The sequence below is a fragment of the Chaetodon auriga genome, chromosome 20 (assembly GCF_051107435.1).
Source record: "Chaetodon auriga isolate fChaAug3 chromosome 20, fChaAug3.hap1, whole genome shotgun sequence".
Lineage (NCBI taxonomy): Eukaryota > Metazoa > Chordata > Actinopteri > Chaetodontiformes > Chaetodontidae > Chaetodon > Chaetodon auriga.
The window spans coordinates 454,881-473,748 of NC_135093.1; the positions used below are offsets into that span (position 1 = coordinate 454,881).

Below are 18,868 nucleotides of genomic sequence, written 5' to 3' on the forward strand. Positions count from 1 at the left end.
AGGATCATCAGCATCAGCCGGTGAACAGCGGACTGAAGGTTCAGGTTTGTAAACGCACACCTGAACATGGAGGCCATTCGACCAGGCTAATATGGAGCGCTAGCTAGCTCGCAACGTTAGCCAACCTGTGGGCTGTAACACAACTCATTATTGATCAGTGCTCTTCCGTCAATGGACAAACTATCAAACACGTCAGAAAGCTCAGATCGACGTGAATCGATCGATTGAAACCACGTGAAGGTCCAATCAGAGCAGGAGGCTCAACGAACAGCAGCAGCAGACAAACAGCGGCTTTAAAACAGACTCACCGCTGACGTCTCTCAGCGATCCGCAGACGAAAACACTCGGACAAAAACGGTGTGAAACGTCCACAAAGGTCCAGAAGATCCGCTGCAGTGAAAAGATTTAGTCCAGAACATGAGCAGAATCCACAGAAACATGTTTTCTCCTTCACATCAGCAGGAGACGAGCTCGTCTTCAGCTCCTCTTCTCTGCTTTCCACCATTACAGCTTCCACAAGCTAACAGGCGGCCATCTTGTCTCCAGTTCCTCTTCCCGTCTCAGGGTTCAAATGAAACTTCTCTGACCAATCACGAGCTGCCATCCGAAGCCTGTGGAGATCAACTAATCATAACCAACTTTACAGATGACTGACACCCTGAATAGCCAATGAGATTCTAAACACACACACACACACACACACACACACACACACACACATATATATATATACCTTAAGTATGAATATAGATGTTTCACGAACATAAATCTCGATATTGATTTTTGTTGTCTGGCTTCAAAAATAGCGAATACAGCAACAATAACTATGAAAGAAATCTCCTTCATATCTTTGCACTGAGTGTTTCCAGCTTCTGGCTCTGCCACGATCATTATATATCTTTAATTTTATCACTTTTTTTATTTATAAACTGCATTGGTGAGCTTCATGTGTTCCTGCAGCTGAGCTCTGTGATAAATCAGATCTCGTTCGTGCACACGGTGAGACGCAGCATCGCTTTGGGACTTTAAATAAAACGTCAGGAGATAAAAACAAACTGAACTAAAGAAAGAAAAGAACTTCAACTTCTTTCTGTGTTTGTAGAACATTTTGTTTCTGGAGCATCAGCACTACATTTCCCACGAGCCCTGTGCCTCCTTCTCTCCCTGTGGAGGGAGGAGAGTGGGAGGAGGAACATGGGGGGAGCAGGAGGCGGAGGAGGAGGAGGAGAGGGGGAGTTTGGGAAAGAATGTGTGGAATTCATTTCCTGTTCTGCAGCTCTCACAGAGTCACAGTGAGCGAGGAGTCGGAGTCATGAAGGAGCGCTGACTCCTCTCTGCTCCTGCCGGATTCTTCTTCTCCTCTCCAGGAGTACCGAGGAGGAGGAGGCGGGGTCCGCCATGGCCGAGCCCCTGCTGAAGAGGACCTTCTCCAGGCTGAGAGGCAAAGACAGATCCCGCAGGAAGACCGACCCCAAACTGAGCGGTGAGCAGCTGCAGACGTTAACATCATCAGTTGAAGTTAGTGTTTGTGAACGCAGCTCAGGCTGAACGTCCTGTTCACCGTTCAGCTTCTCTGAACGCTGCTGCTGCTGCTGCTCACACAAACAAAGAGGGGGCAGACTGTGGATCAGTTCACGGCGTCTCTCTGCAGGCGAAACGTCGTTTAGAGTTCTGTGGTTTGAAAAGCAAATGTGTTTAAAAGTCATGAAACAGATTCATCACGACTGAAGCAGCTCACGAATTCATCTGGAACTCGACTGAGAGGCGCTTCAGTGGTCTGAGGCAGCACCGAACTGCTTGTCCCCCAGAGTCAAACTTTTATCTCAGAGACCAGTCGTCTCTGAGACGACTCGTCCAGGTTTGACAGACGATGAACTCATGAATTCGACGTTCTGTTTGTAGGATCCAGCAGCCTCGTTTGATGTGAATGTCACTGTGAGGACAAACAGTCCTCACAGTGAGACAGACAGCGATCGTCAGCGCTTTGCTGCAGGGCACTACAGCAGTAGGTCACGTGACTGCGTCCAGTCCCACTGCAGGGTCCAGAAGAGTTAGACAGTCTGACAAAGAGACAGACAGACAGACAGACTGAGAGAGAGACAGGCAGACGGACAGACAGACAGAGAGACGAGAGGGAGACAGAGACGGACAGACATGCATGTGTCCACTGCTAGCCTCAGCAGCTAGCTGAGCAGGCTGTGGAGTGGGGCGCAGCCCTCCTGGTCCTGTCTTTGGGGGACGGCTGATCCACATTGATGAAGACACATCAAATGTTTCTCAGCTGATCTTTAAAACTTGCTGACAGTCGCTGTGATCAGCAGACGTATCACATGATCGCTTCATTGGCTTGTAAATGCATTCAGGTGTCACATGTCCAGTGTCTCAGTCCTCTGGTTGGTCCATGTTGTCTTGTCACCACAGACAAACTGAACCTCAGTCCATCTGGAGGCGGACTGAGAGCCGTACCCTGAACGTAGACATACGTCCTGTAAAGAGCGACGCTCAGATCAGGTCTGTGGAATCACTTCATGCTCGTCGCCTTCAGCAAGTTTTTCCACTGCTGTTTTATTTTTAGACCTGATCTGTTTCGGATCAGAACTTCAGGGTCAGCGTGAGTCGAGGTCAGCTGCAGTGTTTCTCTGAAACTCAGACAGGGATGACGGTGGTGTCTGTAGCTGTGAATGTAGGAGCAGACGCACAGCCAATGAACCGCTGGCAGCGCTGATGCCATCTGTGATGTCACCGCCGGTACAGTGAGAGTCTGTGTGGAGGCTGATCACATGACACAGAGATGCCGCACAACTCTGCTGAGTTCACCAGTGTCACCGCACTGGCATTTAGAGAGGGGGGCGCTAGCGTGGAGCTAGGCTAACGGTTTCCAAATGCTTCCAGTCTTCGTGCTAAGCTAGGCTACACAGACCCTGGACTGATGTCTGCACGAGTCTAGAGAGGACAGACAACAAAGTGATTCATGAAATGCGAGCCTGTCGAGTCGAGTCGAGTCGAGTCGAGTCGAGTCGAGTCAGGTCGAGTCGAGTCAGGTCGAGTCGAGTCGAGTCAGGTCGAGTCGAGTCGAGTCAGGTCGAGTCGAGTCAGGTCGAGTCGAGTCAGGTCAAGTCGAGTCAGGTCGAGTCGAGTCGAGTCAGGTCGAGTCAGGTCGAGTCGAGTCAGGTCAAGTCGAGTCAGGTCAAGTCGAGTCGAGTCAGGTCGAGTCGAGTCAGGTCGAGTCGAGTCGAGTCGAGTCAGGTTGAGTCGAGTCGAGTCGAGTCGAGTCGAGTCGAGTCGAGTCAGGTCGAGTCGAGTCAGGTCAAGTCGAGTCAGGTCAAGTCGAGTCGAGTCAGGTCAAGTCGAGTCAGGTCGAGTCGAGTCGAGTCGAGTCAGGTTGAGTCGAGTCGAGTCGAGTCGAGTCGAGTCAGGTCGAGTCGAGTCGAGTCAGGTCGAGTCGAGTCGAGTCGAGTCGAGTCGAGTCAGGTCGAGTCGAGTCGAGTCGAGTCGGGTTTTCCTGTTCAGATGCTCAGATTGATTGTACGTCTGCAGCGTGTATGTGCAGCTCAGCCCTCTGCTGTGTCTCACAGGTGTAGCTGCCACCTGAAGGGTTTGTGTTATGTTGGTTTATAGTTTTAACCTTCAGTGAATTGACCTGGTTTTCAGTCATCGTGTGTTGTTCTCAGTTTTGATGCTTTAGGGGATGATGTCACAGTGAACAGCTGAATGCGTAGTGAGATCATATTGATAAGGCATCACGTGACACCGATCGACAGTCTAACCCCAGCAATCTGATCAGCTGACGTAAGAAGAGACAGAATCAATTCAGTGTGACCTCAAAACCTGTCTGTCTGTAATCAATCCATCTACACACACACACTTTAATGTTCAGCTTCCTGCAGACAAACAGGGTCAGCTGACCATTTCCTGTCATTAGACCTGTGTGTGTGTGTGTGTGTGTGTGTGTGTATGTGTGTGTGTGGTTTCTTCCTGTTTATCTCTCTCCTTGTGAGGTCGCAGTAAGTTGAACTAAATGAAGATTTTCGATATGAAACTGTTAACTCTGCTCACACACACACACACACACACACACACACACACACACACACATCGTTTGCAGACCTGGGTGGGCATCAGGGACTCGGCTCTGAGCTTATTACACAGAATCCTCTCCGGCAGAACTTCCTTCCTCAGCCTCTCTGAGTGACTCTTCTTCCTCTGTGGCTCAGTCGAGCTGTGGTGTCCCTCATGGTTCAGTTCTTGGCCCCTTTCTCTTTTCTGTACATGTTTTACCTTTTTTCTGCCGATGATGCTCGGTTCTACATGTTGTTAAGACCCACAGATCCTAGCGGCTCAGCTAATCTCTCAACCCATCTCTCTGATGTCAAATCCTGGATGTCCCAGAATGTCCTTGAATGTAATGATGAGAAGTCTGAAGTCATTCTGTTCAGCCTGTCGGACCGAACAGGCTGCTGGGAATCCAGAGCTAATATCTGATGCTAAGCTCTGTTTGGATGACCCAGTCAAAGTGTTGTTCACTCGTGTTTCTTCCCGTTCAAGTTAATCTCTGAGGTCCGATCTGCAAAGAGCTGTTCATGCTTTGTGTTCTCGGTCTGATTACTGCAGTGAATTGTCCTCAGGTCAGCCAGGCCTCCCTCCACCGTCAGCGGCTCAGCTCTCCCAGCGGCTCTCTGTTAGGATTTTAATTGATTTTAGCATTTTAATGCTAACTTTTAAGGCTTGCTCTGACACACATCTCTGAGTTTCTGTAACTTTGGACCTCACCAATGCTTGTTCGTGGAAGACTGTGTGAGTGTGTGTGTGTGTGTGTTTGTGTGTGTGTGTGTGCGTGTGTGTGTGAGTGTGTGTGTGTGCGTGTGTGTGTGTGTGTGTGTGTGTGTGGGGGGGGGGGGGGGTGTTTGTGTGTGTGCGTGTGGGTGTGTGAGTGTGTGTGTGCGTGTGTGGGGGGGGGGTTTGTGTGTGTGCGTGTGGGTGTGTGAGTGTGTGTGTGCGTGTGTGTGCGTGTGTGTGTGTGGGGGGGGGTTTGTGTGTGTGCGTGTGGGTGTGTGAGTGTGTGTGTGCGTGTGGGTGTGTGGGTGTGCGTGTGTGCGTGTGCGTGTGTGTGTGTGCGTGTGTGTGTGTGTGCGTGTGTGTGGGTGTGCGTGTGTGTGGGTGTGTGTGTGTGTGTGGGTTTGTGTGTGTGTGTGTATGCGTGTGGGTGTGTGGGTGTGTGTGCGTGTGTGTGTGTGTGTGTGTGTGTGCGTGTGTGTGCGTGTGTGTGTGTGTGTGTGTGTGTGGGTGTGTGTGCGTGTGTGTGTGTGTGTGTGTGTGTGCGTGTGTGTGTGTGTGTGTGTGTGGGTGTGTGTGTGTGTGTGTGTGTGTGGGTGTGTGTTGCTGACTGCAGTCTGTGTGTTTCTGTGTATTTTAAGACTAATGAATAGTGAATAGACAGCAGTGTGTTTAGTCTTTAAAACAGGGGGGTCATTGACATCTGCAGTCACAGCTGTTTATTCACCCTCCCCCTCGTCCTCACCCCTCGCTCCTCCTCCCTCCTCCCTCTCTCTGCTCCTCTCTCCTCTTCCCTCACTGATCAGCATTTCTCAGGCTTCTGAAAATTTAGAACAGATGGTTTAATATTAGCTCTCTCTCACACATACACACACATTCCTCTATCGGGTCCTCTTTGGTTTCGTTCAGATGACAGGAAGTGGAGGCCGACCTCTGGAGAGTATCACTTCCTGTCTGGCCCTGTACCCAATCAGAGTTGTTTTAGCTTCAGAGCGTAGCCTCAGTTCACTTCCCGCTGAGCAGCAAACAGCAGACAGTCAGAGTCAAGCTGGTGAACACAGTCGAGTATTTAGCAGCTAATGAGCAGATGGGAGGAGACCAAACACAGAGCTCAAAGACAGAGAAGACTGGATCAGGTGATGCAAACACGGCTCCACATCAGTCATCATGTTGTTCTGGAGCTGTTGGATGTGGAACCTGGGGTACCTTAATGGGGCTCAAACGGTACTTGAAAAGGTTCAATAGATACGGAATTGAAAACATTCCCAAAAGAGGGTTCAAATGGCGCCCGAAGAGCTTCCAACAGAACCTCAAAAGGTCCCATATCAAACGGTCCTTGAAGAGGTTCACGTGTTCTTGCAAAGATTGTAAGGGTCCTTGAGTGAGTTCACAGCCAACACAGCCTCGAGCATCGGCATCTGTTGCTCTGGTTACCTGCAGGTTAACCGACATTGAGCTCTGATGTAGAACAGAAGTTAAACTGCTCACAGAACAATCATCGAGGCCTCCATCAGTCTCAGTGATCTGAGAGTCCTTGAGGAGGTCAAGTTTCAGAAGTCTGTGTGAAGGTATTAGCGATTCTTGAAAAATCCAAAGGGTCCTTGACTAGGCAATAGAGCTCATTAAGGAAGTTCCAGGGGTCCTTGGGGGTCCTTGCAAAGGTTTTAGTCCTCTTGTGATGAGTTAGCATGGGGCCTTGAGGAGGTTCCATGGTCCTGGAAGAGATTACAGCAGTTCTTGAGGTTACATGGGATCATAAAGACCCTCCAGTTGTCTTTGATGAGGTTGTAGAGGTCCTGAAAGATGTTCAAGGGTCCTTGAGAAGGTTCCAGGGATCCTAGACTGAGTGAATTGCTAACGGAGCTTGAAGCATCAGTCCGGTTGCTACGGTAACCTGCAGGTTAATACACCCTTAAGCTCTGAGAGATCAAACTGAACTGAACCTGAACTAAAATTGGCCATAACAAAGCCAATCACCAGCCAGTCACCCCAGGGCACAGTGTTAGCTCCCTGAGGGGGCACCAGGGGGCAGTGCCCCCCACCTATTCACTGTGCCCCCTCCCTTGAACAAAAGCATGTCAGTGTCTGCAGTGTCAGTGCAGTGATGACTGTAGCTGTGACGTTTCTATCAGTTATCAGTGTCCCCCATTACCTGAATGTATGGCTGAGCTGACATCTGTGTTCCCGTTGGGTCGTCTCTACAGTTTGTGGATTAACAGCAAACTATAACTGATAAAGTTGCTTATTAGTCTAATATTTGTCTGAACCTTCAGATTAAAGGAGGCTTCAACCAGAAAAGATTTTTTATTTTTTCTGCTCACAGATTCACAAAGATTCATGCAGATTTATGCTCCTTGCTGATACGACTGCAACAGCAACGTTTGTCTACACGGACATTTAGACGTTAGGACTGAACTATGTCCAACGTCAAACCTCACTGTCGTATCCTCCAATAGATGTTCAGCATCAGTTTCCATGTTCGTGCTGCAGGTGTCAGAACAGATACACAGACAGTATGTGTTTGCTTTGTTTTTAGAAATAACTCAGAGGATGGAGCAGAGCTCGCTGAAGCTACGTCCTGCAAAGCTACGCCCATCTGGGTGAAGTACAGAACAACAGTAGTTTTTACTGAGGTCAGATACAAACACACATACAGCGGGTTTATTCATGCTGCTCAGACAGTCTGCACACTGTGTGTCACAAGACCCACACACACACACACACACACACACACACAGGAAGCACAGAGCTGTAAGAAAGAAATCCAGATGTTCAGGATGTCAGAGAGAAAATCTGTGGTTAGAACTGATGAAGCACTTTACATTTTCCCGTTTGTTTCAAAAGAAACAGCTGATGTGACCAATCTGATTGTAGATCAATAAAGACCAAACTGTGCAGGAGTCTGACATCTCAGACCAGAGACTGGACTGAGAGCGTGAGGGGACGCGATCATGAGACATTCAGTTCAGTCGTAACTCTCTGATGCCTCCAGCTGGTTGTGTTTCAGCTTCAACAGGACACCTTCAAACATAGCTGTTTGTAGACACATGATGGAGTTCAGCCTCCATCTCTGAGACCAGCCATGAGGATGACTGGAGGACTGGACAGTGTGTCAAAGCAGCGTTTGAGCGGTCAGGTGAACCGTCTGCAGGTCGAAACACTCGGTAGTTTCACAGGCTAACATAAAGAGCATCATGTCAGTAACATGTCGTGTTCATCCGTGCGGAGCTGCAGTACGTCTGACTCATTCTCATTTGGTCGTCGTTGGTTTTCTGCATTTGACTACTGCTGCTGCTACTACTGTGATGAGGCTTTGACCCTTCAGTCATGACTCTTGTCTTCAATGATCTGCCACATAGAAACCAAAAGAGAGAGACGAGAACAAAGTCACTCACCACTGAATTCCTTCGCTCTCCTCAAATTTCTTCACACCAAACACTTTAAGCCAAACATGAGAATGTTATTAACAGCTGTGTGTGTGTGTGTGTGTGTGTGTGTGTGTGTTTCCTGCAGATGTTCCATCCATGCCTGATGCTGTCCTCCAGACATCTTCATCACCATCATCACCATCAATGATGACCACAAGAACTCCACCAGCAGCAGACCCTGATCCCCCCTCGCCCCCACAAAACCACATCACAGTTGCTAAGAAACAGATGTGGGCACGGCAGGGCTCCACTGCTCCACCCACCACCTTGCCCTCAAGCTCCGCCCCCAGGATCTCTGACCGGGAGCAACCATCAGGGATATCCCAGGATGCACCTGGGCAGGCCTGGAGTCAGAGGCTAGCACAGGATAAGGTACGAGAGGTTTGCAGTTCAATTCCCTACGTAGTCTTAAAATAGAGGGACCATAATGACCTCAGTGTACTCCTGGTAGTTTGACTCAGTCCTCATCGTCCTCCCTGGGTCTGATTGCTGATTCTTCTTCTTTTGTCCTTTAAGCTCAGCCTGGTCTTCTTGTTCTCCTGGTAGTCTGACCCCTCTTTTAGCACTTGACCTTTCCTTCTTGCTCTTCTTCTTCTGGTAGTTCGACTTCTTGTTTTACTCTTGGCAGATGGACCGAACCTTCATGTTCTCCTCATGGTAGTTTGACCCCTCCTCTTAATACCGCAGCCCCTCCTTCTGGTCCTGCTCCTGGTGTTGGACCCCTCCTGTCAGTGCTTTGACTCCCACTCCTTGTTCTGAATCCCAGACAGAGCAGTGCAGCAACAGGACGTGCATCAGTCTGGCCTGGGATATGACCAGCACCTCCTGTGTTCCTGTCAGTTCTTCAGCTGTCCACCAGGAAGCCCCCCAGCCAGCAGGGGGCTCCCCTGATGCACCCACCACCTCTGTCAGCACCAAGTCTGGCCAGCGTGCCTATCTCCAAAGCCTGGATCGCAGCAGCCGAGCCTGGGTGCTCTCCTCAGCAAAGACCCAGGCTTCAGACGAGGCCTGTGGGCTGCAGGAGGAGAGTGGCAGCAACATCTGGTACAACCCGATCCCTGAGGAGGAGGACGCAGTGGGTCCACGCAGGGAGGAGGAGATATGGAGGAGGAGAGACAAGAGGGACGAGGGACGAGCAGCTAAGAGGACGGGGCCGGGAGATTCCAGGGCAGAGCTGGGAGGTGTGTGGGTCGGGTCAGCAGAGAGTTTTAGCAGTGGCTGTCCACTGGAGGGCGCCAATCCAAGCGTTAGCCACCATATTGATAACATCACAACAGAAAACGCAGGTAAGAAGACCTGACTCCACCTGCGTCCTCCCACTAAGAATATCTTTAGTCTCACTTCCTGCTGCTGGCGCTCCGCCAGGTCTGCTGGCTGAAAAAACACCGCTCACTTTGTGTTTTCAGTTTCAGGAGATGTTCAGTCTTTGTGTCTCTCTCCTCAGACTACCCTCCCTCTGACTCTAGCCCCGCCTCCCAAAAGAAAGGGGTTGTGTCCACCAGTGTGATTGACAGGCTACGGTCTCCTGGTACAGTGAGGAAACTCTCCCTGAAGATGAAGAAACTTCCTGAGCTGCGCCGCAAACTCAGCCTTCGCTCCTCTCGCGCCCATCGCCAGGGAAACGACAGCAGAGGGGGTGGGGACGAGTCGACCAGTAAGAATACAGCATCATCGTCAGCCTTGTCCAACCAGAATGTGATCAGCAGATATCACCTTGATAGCTCCGCCCCTCCAGTCAGACCCCTGCGACGGTCTTCAAGAGGACGTTCTGCCAGTAAAGGAGGTAAACCAGCTCATCATGTGACGACGTCCAGCAGGACAAACATTCATGTTTTCACTCCATGGATGTCTTCATCCTCTGGAGGCAGTGAAGCATGAACCTGCTCATCCACAGCATAAACTCAGCAGGTAAATGCATGTCGTTCCTTTAGGTTATCTTAGTGACGGAGACTCCCCTGAGCTGCTGCCACGGCAACAGGCCCCCCCCCTCACAACTTCCCAGGAAACGGCGTGCAACGTCAGTTCCTTCCAATTGTACGTGGGCTCCGATCCTCAGCGCTGCAGCCAGCGGGTGACTGGTTTACTGACGGTCCATCTACTGGGCCTGGAGGAGATGAAGACCAGCAGGTAGGAACACACCACCGACACCAACACTGGAACAAGCTAACGGCAGCTAATATCACCTAATACCTGCTTGATGGTCAGTTTGTTTCCTAATACTACGATACCCATGAGCTTCAGCTGCTGTTGCCATGGAGAACAAACATGGTGCCATACTTTCTGAACAGCTTCAGCTCGCCGTTAGCAGCACTCATACCAGAATGTGAAGCTCTGTGATTGGATGTATTCCATCACAAGCTGTAGAAGAGTGGAAACACATGCAGGACGTTGAGACCAGCACAGTCTCACCTGCAGCAGGTTTACACACTGGAATACTTTGGTTTGGGTTCAGCATTGAAGCTGATTGGCTCCCTTTTTGTGTGCATGTCTCTCCTCACAGGTCAGAGGGCAGTAAGGACGTCTTCCTGGCCATCCAGATCGATGGGGTGACGAGGGCGAGGACCTCCCTCCTGACCCTGCGAGGCTCCTCCCTCTCCTTAAACCACACCTTCCACCTGGAGCTGGAGAGAGCCCGGCAGCTCCGCATAGTGGTGTTAACACCAGGTACCTGCTACTAGTAGTACTGCTGCTACTGCTACTGCTACAATTACTGCTTCTGCTGCTGACACTACATCATCATTATATTTATTCATGTATTATTAATTATTATCCAATACCATAATTCTGTATAATGACTATTACTTTTACTGTACTGTTATTTATATTATATTGGCATATATCTGAGTACTTCTTCCACCACTGACTTTAGTGACTTGCAGATGTTGGAAAGTGTCAATAAAACGCTGTTGAAGCCAAACCACATCAGCATGTTTTGTGTTTCTGTCTCTGCAGCCAATCCACAGGCAGGTGGCGGGTCTAAGTCAGGGACGGATCAGGGTCAGACTTCAGGTGGTCCAACCAGGAACAGAGTCTGCAGTCTGGGTGGAGTCTCCATCCCTCCACTCTTTAAAGGTTATTATTTTAATAAACCACCTTCACTGTGGACAGAATGAGGAGGCACAAACATTAATGAGTGTATTTTCTGTCCATCAGCGAGTCGAAGCCAGCAGCTCTGTGTGAAGCTGGAGCCCAGAGGTCTTCTTTATGTCAAACTGTCACTGCAGGAAAAATGGGACACACAGGTACACAGCAATACTACTGATACTGAAAAATTAAAGTGGGAAACAGTTCAGCACATCCAAACAAAGAAAGCTTTCGAGCTGTGGAGTTCTGTTCACAGCTGTAACTAATCCTTCTTCAAGCTTTACAGACTGACTGCAGACAGTCTGCTTTCAGTGTCCTCTCACAGCAACATCCATCTTTTCTCAACTGATATACAGTGAGCGGCTGGTGAACTGTAGCACTTTGTCCCCACAGCCCAGCAGTGACCCGGCAGCGCCTGCCAATGTGTTTGGGGTTGAACTGCACCATCTGGTGGAGAAGGAAGGATCCGCAGCTCCAATCCCCCTGTTGATCCAGAAATGTGTGGCAGAGATAGAGCGACGAGGACTGAAGGTGTCTGTGTATTTATAGATATTGATTCGAGTGTTTGTCAAGATCGCTTTCCGTCCATGTTCAGTGCTGCTACAAGTCTAAGACCAGACGGATCCTCATAGATGCTGCTGTGTGTCCGGCAGGTGGTGGGTCTGTACAGGTTGTGTGGTTCTGCTGCCGTGAAGAAGGAACTCAGGGATTGGTTTGAGAGGAACAGTTCAGCTGTCTGCCTAAGCGAGGACCTCTACCCTGACATCAATGTCATTACAGGTCAGCAGATACACAGTCAGGTCACCTGGACCTGAAGACTGGCACCTAACCTCAGTGACTTGAACTCGAACGTAGGAGTTTTGGTTTAGTATGGCTCGTGTCAGAGCCACTACGGTCTTTTCCAAGTCATTGAGTTCTTGCCAAGTCATTAAGATCAAGTTCAAGTCAAGGTTATATCATAGTCAACCAAGTCTGACATGACCTGAGTTCAAACTCTCAAAGGACCTAAAGGACTCCTAGTTCACCTTAATGACCCAGGCCTGAGCTCGCCATCCATGTGAGCGATCTTAATGACATGACTTGATTTGAAGTACTTTTAATCAAAGATGTCTCAATGACTTGGGTCTGTCTAGATAAACAGACAGGTGTATCCCATTTCTGAATAACACACCTGAGCCACATGTGATGCAGACAAGTCGAAATAACACTTGGAAGCCAGAAGTGAGATTAACAGAGCAGTGTGTTAGCATGAGGGACAGGACGACCTTAGTTATGAAGCAGATAGTTCTGATGAACATACACACTCTGACAGTTTAAACACTCTCGTGGACACTGTGGCAGTTACTGGAAATCCATTACACCAGTACACATTTGACTGCTGCAAATACTGCATGGTTTCTTTGGTGCTGAGACGAGCCCATGGACTTGAGCCTGATCACAGTAACATGATCGTACCTGACATGTAACCTGAGTGACTCAAAAATTGCCTTTATGTGTTATATGACTCACACCTGACATGAATGGCATGGACATGGATTTGGACATCTTTCTACATGTTTTAACATGACTGCAATGAGCTAAACTTGACTTTCAGAACTCAAACTTTACCTTGACGACTTCACCTGTCGTCTCTTGTGTTTCCTAATTGTACTGCGTTTTCTCAGGTATACTGAAGGACTACCTGCGGGAGCTGCCATCTCAGCTTATCACCAAGACTCTGTATCAGGTCGTCAGGGAGGCCATGACCCTACGACCCCCACCCACGCCGCCTGCAACCCCTGATCCCGAGCTGGCCCAGAGCACCGTGGAGCTGCTGTCTTGTCTGCCGCCTCCAGAGAGGGTAACAAAGTACAGCAGTCCTGCTACTGCAGTACTGCTGCTGTTCTGTTGTCCTGCTGTAACACAGGATTCAGTCTAAACTGCTGTTGTTGGAGCAGGTTGTTCTAGGGGTTTTACAGGGTCAGTAACCAGATTCAACAGGTTTACCTACCTGTTCTCTCTCTGTCCCCCTCTTCAGGCCACCTTGTCTCTCTTGCTGGACCACCTTAGCCTGGTGGCGTCCTTCAGCTCGTCCAACAGGATGACGCATCAGAACCTCGCCGTCTGCTTCGGACCGGTGCTCCTCACCCCGACCCAGGAGGCCTGGAGGGCGGGGGGAGGAGGGGGAGGAGGAGGAGGAGGGAGGGGAGGAAGGGGAGGAGGGAAGGGATTCGGTCATGGTGAGGAGATAGCAAGCGCGGTGGATTTCAAACGACATATTGAGGCACTCCACTACCTGCTGCAGCTGTGGCCAGGTGAGACAGGAGGCACTAAAGAGCAGGAGACTTTTAACAAACTGACAGCAGAGGAAATTTCCTCATTAAGTGTCACTCTGCTTAGCATCTTATTCTTCCTCCTCAGTGCCAACCCACCGAGTCCCGGCAGATGACCACATTGAGGTTTCCCTGCCTCCCTCCCCTGCCCTGACCCCTAACCCCCTGGACCAGCAGCAGAGGCATCCCGCGCTGCGACTGGTTCTGCCCCAGAACCAAGAGGAGGAGGTTGTGGTGTCACGTCGGGGTCGAAGTGGTCTGGCCCGGCTGGAGAGCCCGCCACCAATCAACCGGTACGCTGGAGACTGGAGCATCTGCGGACGAGACCTTCTGTCTGGACAGGAGGCTGATTATGATGAGGTGGCAGGAAGCGAGAGCGATGGAGGTAAACTGATGAGCACGATGCTTCATCGCATCTATTTCCATTGGTTGACCCAAATAAAGATGGCAACCAGACCTTCTGGCACTGGAAGACATTGGTCTTCACTACACTAAACAGCAGCTGTGTCTGTTCAACATCTTTGACCAAACTAACTGTGTCTGTCAATGTTGAGTCTGAGAAGTTTTAAGATCAAGTGAAGACATGTTGAGGACGAGCAAAGACCAAATCAGGTCAGAAAGGGTTCGGGAGCAGGTCAAAAACCAAAACCGTGTCTCTCAATATTCTTCATCTCTTTGTCTCTCTGCAGACTTCAGTCCTTTAGATTTACACTCATCTGAAATGTGACAGGAACAGGAAACGTTTGCCTAAATGTTGCATTATTGACTCAAATCATGATCACGATTCTGAAAGAAGCGAATTAGATCAGAAACCAAACTCTCCAGAATGTTGCACCATAACTGAGTCCACATGTTTCCACATGTGTGTGCATAAATCTACATGTCTGAACTGAGGATGCTTTGTTGTTAACTGGCAACAGTTCATTTCATGACAGGATCCCTCTGAACCAATGAGAATCTCACCATTGTAAAGGTTAGCATGTTGCCATGCTAGTGGAATGCTAACGTAGCAAACGTCCCAGTAGGAGCAATTAATAGTGAAGTTCAATTTGATGTGTGTCATGCATGTTACTGTCTCACGGGGGCGCTGCTGTCACTGCAGACCATCTGTCTATTTTTTTTCTTTTTTTAACTTTCAAACATGGAAACTTTATTACAAGGTTGAGACTTAATCCAGAACCTGCCACGTGTTGATCCCTGTTGTGGTCCTCCTGTCACCCTCACTCCTGCTGTTGCTTCTGTTTCAGGCAGTGGAGATGAAGAGGAGGAGAAGAAGGAGGCGTGGTCATCTGGAGGAGGAGGGGGAGGTCTGTACGTGGATGAGTTCATGGACTTTGACGCTCCGTTTAACTGCCGACTCAGCCTGAAGGACTTTGATACTCTGATCCACGACCTGGACCGAGAGCTGGCCAAGCAGATCAACATATGTCTGTAGAGGAAGAGGAGGAAGAGGAGGAGGAAGATCAAAAGGAGGAATAAAGTTTTTTTGTTACCACAAAGGTTACTGGAGACTATTGAACAACTACCACAGATTACAGTTATTATATCCGATAATGAGAGCAGGCCGACCTCAGATCAGCTGTTAGTTTGACCTCTGACCTCCTCACAGCGTCCTCTGATCTCCACGGAAACTGAAGACACCGAACGGGTCTGTCTGCAGACTCACAGCAGCTACAGGACACACCCACTCCACGATCCGCCCTCAAGGGTGTGTGTCCTGATGAAAAGTGGGTGTGTCCTGAAGTAAATTGGGCGTGGCTGCAGATAGACCCCTCTTTTTTGGGACGTTGTTTCTATCTTTAGCACAGACTGAAAACATCACCGCTGTGCCAAAGAGAGACCACAAACTTTCACACAAACCAGATCTTTCTCTGCTTTCAGCACATTTTTTAATGAGGGGCTTCTCTCACAGTAAAAAGTTTAAATCCCATAAATATGAGAATTGCAAGATATGAAATGTCATTTTCATGGGAAACCTGTTGTGGAATGAGACATTGAGATTTGTAAGCATAGTTGCTGAATGTTCTGAATGTGCTTGATCAGCTGATAAGTTCCACTCAGAACGTGGAACAACATTGATGCGCTTCTCGTAGCATTTCCTGCGTCTCCAGATGTCTCCTACTGGTCATCATGGTGGACGAGCTGTCAGTCTGTCATTCTGTGCAAAAAAAACTAAATCCAACCAGATTAACTCTGATCCAAAGACAAAACTTCAGTGTCAATATGAAGGAGGAGAGTTTCTCTCTGAGCCTCCTCATAACGTTATGATTATTATCGATGTACAGATGTTGTAGATGATAAAGACCCTCTGAAGTCACAGAGGTGAACTAAAATGTGCTGTTTTTCTGGGAATCAGGGTCGGATCCTTTTGGATCACATCGGATCCTGTTGGATCACGGGTTAATGTTGGATCCTGCTGGATCATGTAGGATCCTGTTGGATTAACGCTAGATTGGGTTTGATCACATTGGATCACGTTGGATCCTACTGGATCACGTTGAGTAAACGCTGGATCCTGTCGGATCACGTTGGGTTAATGTTGGAATCGGTTTGATCACGTTGGATCCTGCTGGATCATGTTGAGTAAATGCTGGATCCTGTCGGATCATGTTGGGTTAATGGTGGATCCTGTTGGACTGTATTGGGGCTGTTTGCACTGTTGAAGCCATAATTTTACTTGTTGAAACTCTAAACTGAAGAGAACAAACTGCAGAACTCGTCGCTCTGCTGCTCCATCCAATCAGAGTTGATCAGCTGACATGTTTTTATTTATTCCCTTTTCCTAAAGAGACTTCTGTGATGTGATGTATGAGAGCTTCTGGAAGGTCACAGCGGGAACGTCTTTCTGAACTGTTAGCTCCCTCTCAGAATCTGAACCTGGTTTTTCCACCAAATATCGGACAAACTGTACCTCTGACTCTGGTGGCTCATAATGGCCTCATTCACAACTCACTGTTTTACTGTCATTAGCATGTAGCATTAGCATGTAGGTTTACTGTTTTTAGCTGTTTTTCTGTCAAAATGTCACTGAAGACCTGAAGGGACAGTGGGAGGGGCCAGCAGAGGGGAGAATGCTTTCATCTGAATGGACCACACAGTAATGTGTGAAGTGACGCTTCACTGCTCAGTTCAACATTTTAAACTGAGAAAGTTCAGGAACACAAACATGAAGCATGTGGAGCTCAGAAGCAGCGTTCAAACTGATCTGAACCACTTAAACAATACAAAACTTCACCAGACACTGGTTGTGTTTAGGTCAGAACCTGATCCTGGTTGTACTAAAGCCATGTCCCTCCAGAGGGCGCTATGATGACACCCCCAGGATTACTACACATAATGATCTCAGAGCCATTAGCTATGTCCCACAGAAGGTTTCTGTTGGTCCTGCAGGTTTTTGTCCATCCTGTAGGTTTCCTTCGGCCCCCCTGTAGGAGGTCTTTGTCGCCCCCTGCAGGTCTTTGTTGGCAGGTCGAGCAGCAGAGCGATGTGAGCTCCAGCCGGTCGTCAGTATTTTCACGGTACAGTTTCTCACTGTGATGAGCTTGTGAAGCCACAGAAGGAATACGATGCCATATTCAGTGTTAATGAGGATGTCGTTGTTTAAACCTGTTTTCTGTGTTGTTCTTGTTGTTTTTGACAGTATTACTTTGTTTTGCACAACTTCAATAAGCACTTCTGTTTTTTATTGATGACGATGATGTTTCTATGCAGATGATGTAACCAAAGTGTTGAAGCACAGTTCCTGTTGGAACCACAGCAGCCTGTCTGTTTGTCTTATTAACCCGACCAACTATTAAACACATTATTATTATTATTATTATTATTATTATTATTATTATTATTATTATTATTATTAACTGAACGACTGGGCTGTTATTCTTAGAATGATTGGAGGGAATGAAATCACATGTTAACGTGATTGGGCTCCTGCTGACTGAGTGAACTTCAAACGGATGAATGAATGAAGGTGAAGGAATGATGAAGCTGTTCAGTCTACAGACTGAAATACGTCACAAACAACATCCCACATGAACACGATGGACGAGTGACTAAAGCTATGAAATATAATAAAAACTGCTGAACGTGATAAATGTTTGTGAAAACTGTAAAGACAAACTCATTCGTTCTCCCAAACAAATGCCATCCAATTAAAACATAGACTGTCCATCAGGTGAGTGAAGGTCATGTGTCTGATGGACACCAAACTTCAGGCTGCAACTCCTTAAAAGGACAAGGTTCTCCTTCAAATTGGGCCTGGTGTGCCCTCAGCGTTGTCTGACAGGACTCTCCCCTCTGACTGCTTCCTTTGACATCCTCTCTGCGTCATGACTACAGAGCTTTTACTTTGTTCAGTTATCTGAATCGATTATTGATCGATGTTTGATCAGGTTTCTTCGCTGCCCTCATCAAAACATGTTTTCACCTTAGTGTTGCACTGCAGTCATTTCAGAGGGTTCATGACAGGAAGTGGCAGTCAAAACACACCTGTGGAGTACAGCAGCGTCACACTGAAAGTGGCTGGAAGGTTTCTTCAAATCAGCTAATTTGTTCTGGGTAAACTTATTTTGTTCCTTCAGTGTCAGAATGTTTATTAATGTATCATCTGTAGTTATGAAGGTTTTATAGGAACAGCTTTTATACTGCACATATTGCACTCTGCTCTTTTGCTTCTTTTTGTTGCTGTGACGCTTCAGTTTTTCCCTTTTCACACACAGACGTCATATTACTCAAACATACGTTAAACTGACTTTTCGTTGGCCTATTATTGACCTTCTGTTGAATCTTCTCTTAACACCAGAAGCTTAAAAACATTCATCTGTGTCTTCTGCATTTTTTTAACTTTCCTAATTTGTCATATTAGTGTGTCTTTGAGTGGAGCACTATAACGAGCACTTAACTTTAGATCAACAGTTGCAGCTGTGGTGTCTCTTACTCAAACTGTTGTTGAAATTCATTTTCATGGACTGCTCGTTTTTTATACACTACTTTTTTACACACTTTTTACTGGCCGAGTTCTGCCTGTCAGCCCCATCTCAGGTTACAGAACCCTGGAGCCTCCGTCAGGCTCCGCCCAGCCGTTATGTCATTGCTTTTTTTTTTTTTTTTGACTCCTCTCTGATTGGTTGAGAGAGTGAGCAGCTGACGGTTTAGCATGCCGATTGGCTGATTCTCTCCCTCTCCCTCTCTCTTCTGTCTCCCCTCCCCCTCTCCTCTCTCTCTCTCTCTCCTGTCTCTCCTCTCTCTCCTCTCTCTCTCCTGTCTCTCTCTCTC

The 18,868-nt window shown here is 48.2% G+C and overlaps 1 protein-coding gene across 1 annotated transcript; it reads left to right on the forward strand.

Annotated features, from left to right (window-relative positions):
- The first annotated feature begins 1,288 nt into the window (after positions 1-1,288).
- syde1 (synapse defective Rho GTPase homolog 1) lies at positions 1,289-17,423 on the forward strand. Its single transcript, XM_076760709.1, has 14 exons — positions 1,289-1,483; positions 8,287-8,573; positions 8,968-9,487; positions 9,646-9,984; positions 10,133-10,328; positions 10,702-10,865; positions 11,154-11,273; positions 11,355-11,443; positions 11,679-11,816; positions 11,939-12,065; positions 12,950-13,125; positions 13,303-13,579; positions 13,686-13,982; positions 14,845-17,423. Exons 1-14 carry the CDS (start codon positions 1,399-1,401, stop codon positions 15,030-15,032), a joined length of 3,003 nt encoding a protein of 1,000 aa, XP_076616824.1. The 5' UTR covers positions 1,289-1,398; the 3' UTR covers positions 15,033-17,423.
- Positions 17,424-18,868: the final 1,445 nt, after the last annotated feature.

What these genes read in the sequence shown, in the direction of transcription:
- syde1 (XM_076760709.1), top strand. Translation starts at nt 1,399, where the DNA reads ATGGCCGAGCCCCTGCTGAAGAGGACCTTCTCCAGGCTGAGAGGCAAA. An exon ending in ACGTTCTGCCAGTAAAGGAG is followed by an intron (nt 9,985 to 10,132) that starts GTAAACCAGCTC and finishes TCGTTCCTTTAG; the next exon opens with GTTATCTTAGTGACGGAGAC. An exon ending in AGGAAAAATGGGACACACAG is followed by an intron (nt 11,444 to 11,678) that starts GTACACAGCAAT and finishes TTGTCCCCACAG; the next exon opens with CCCAGCAGTGACCCGGCAGC.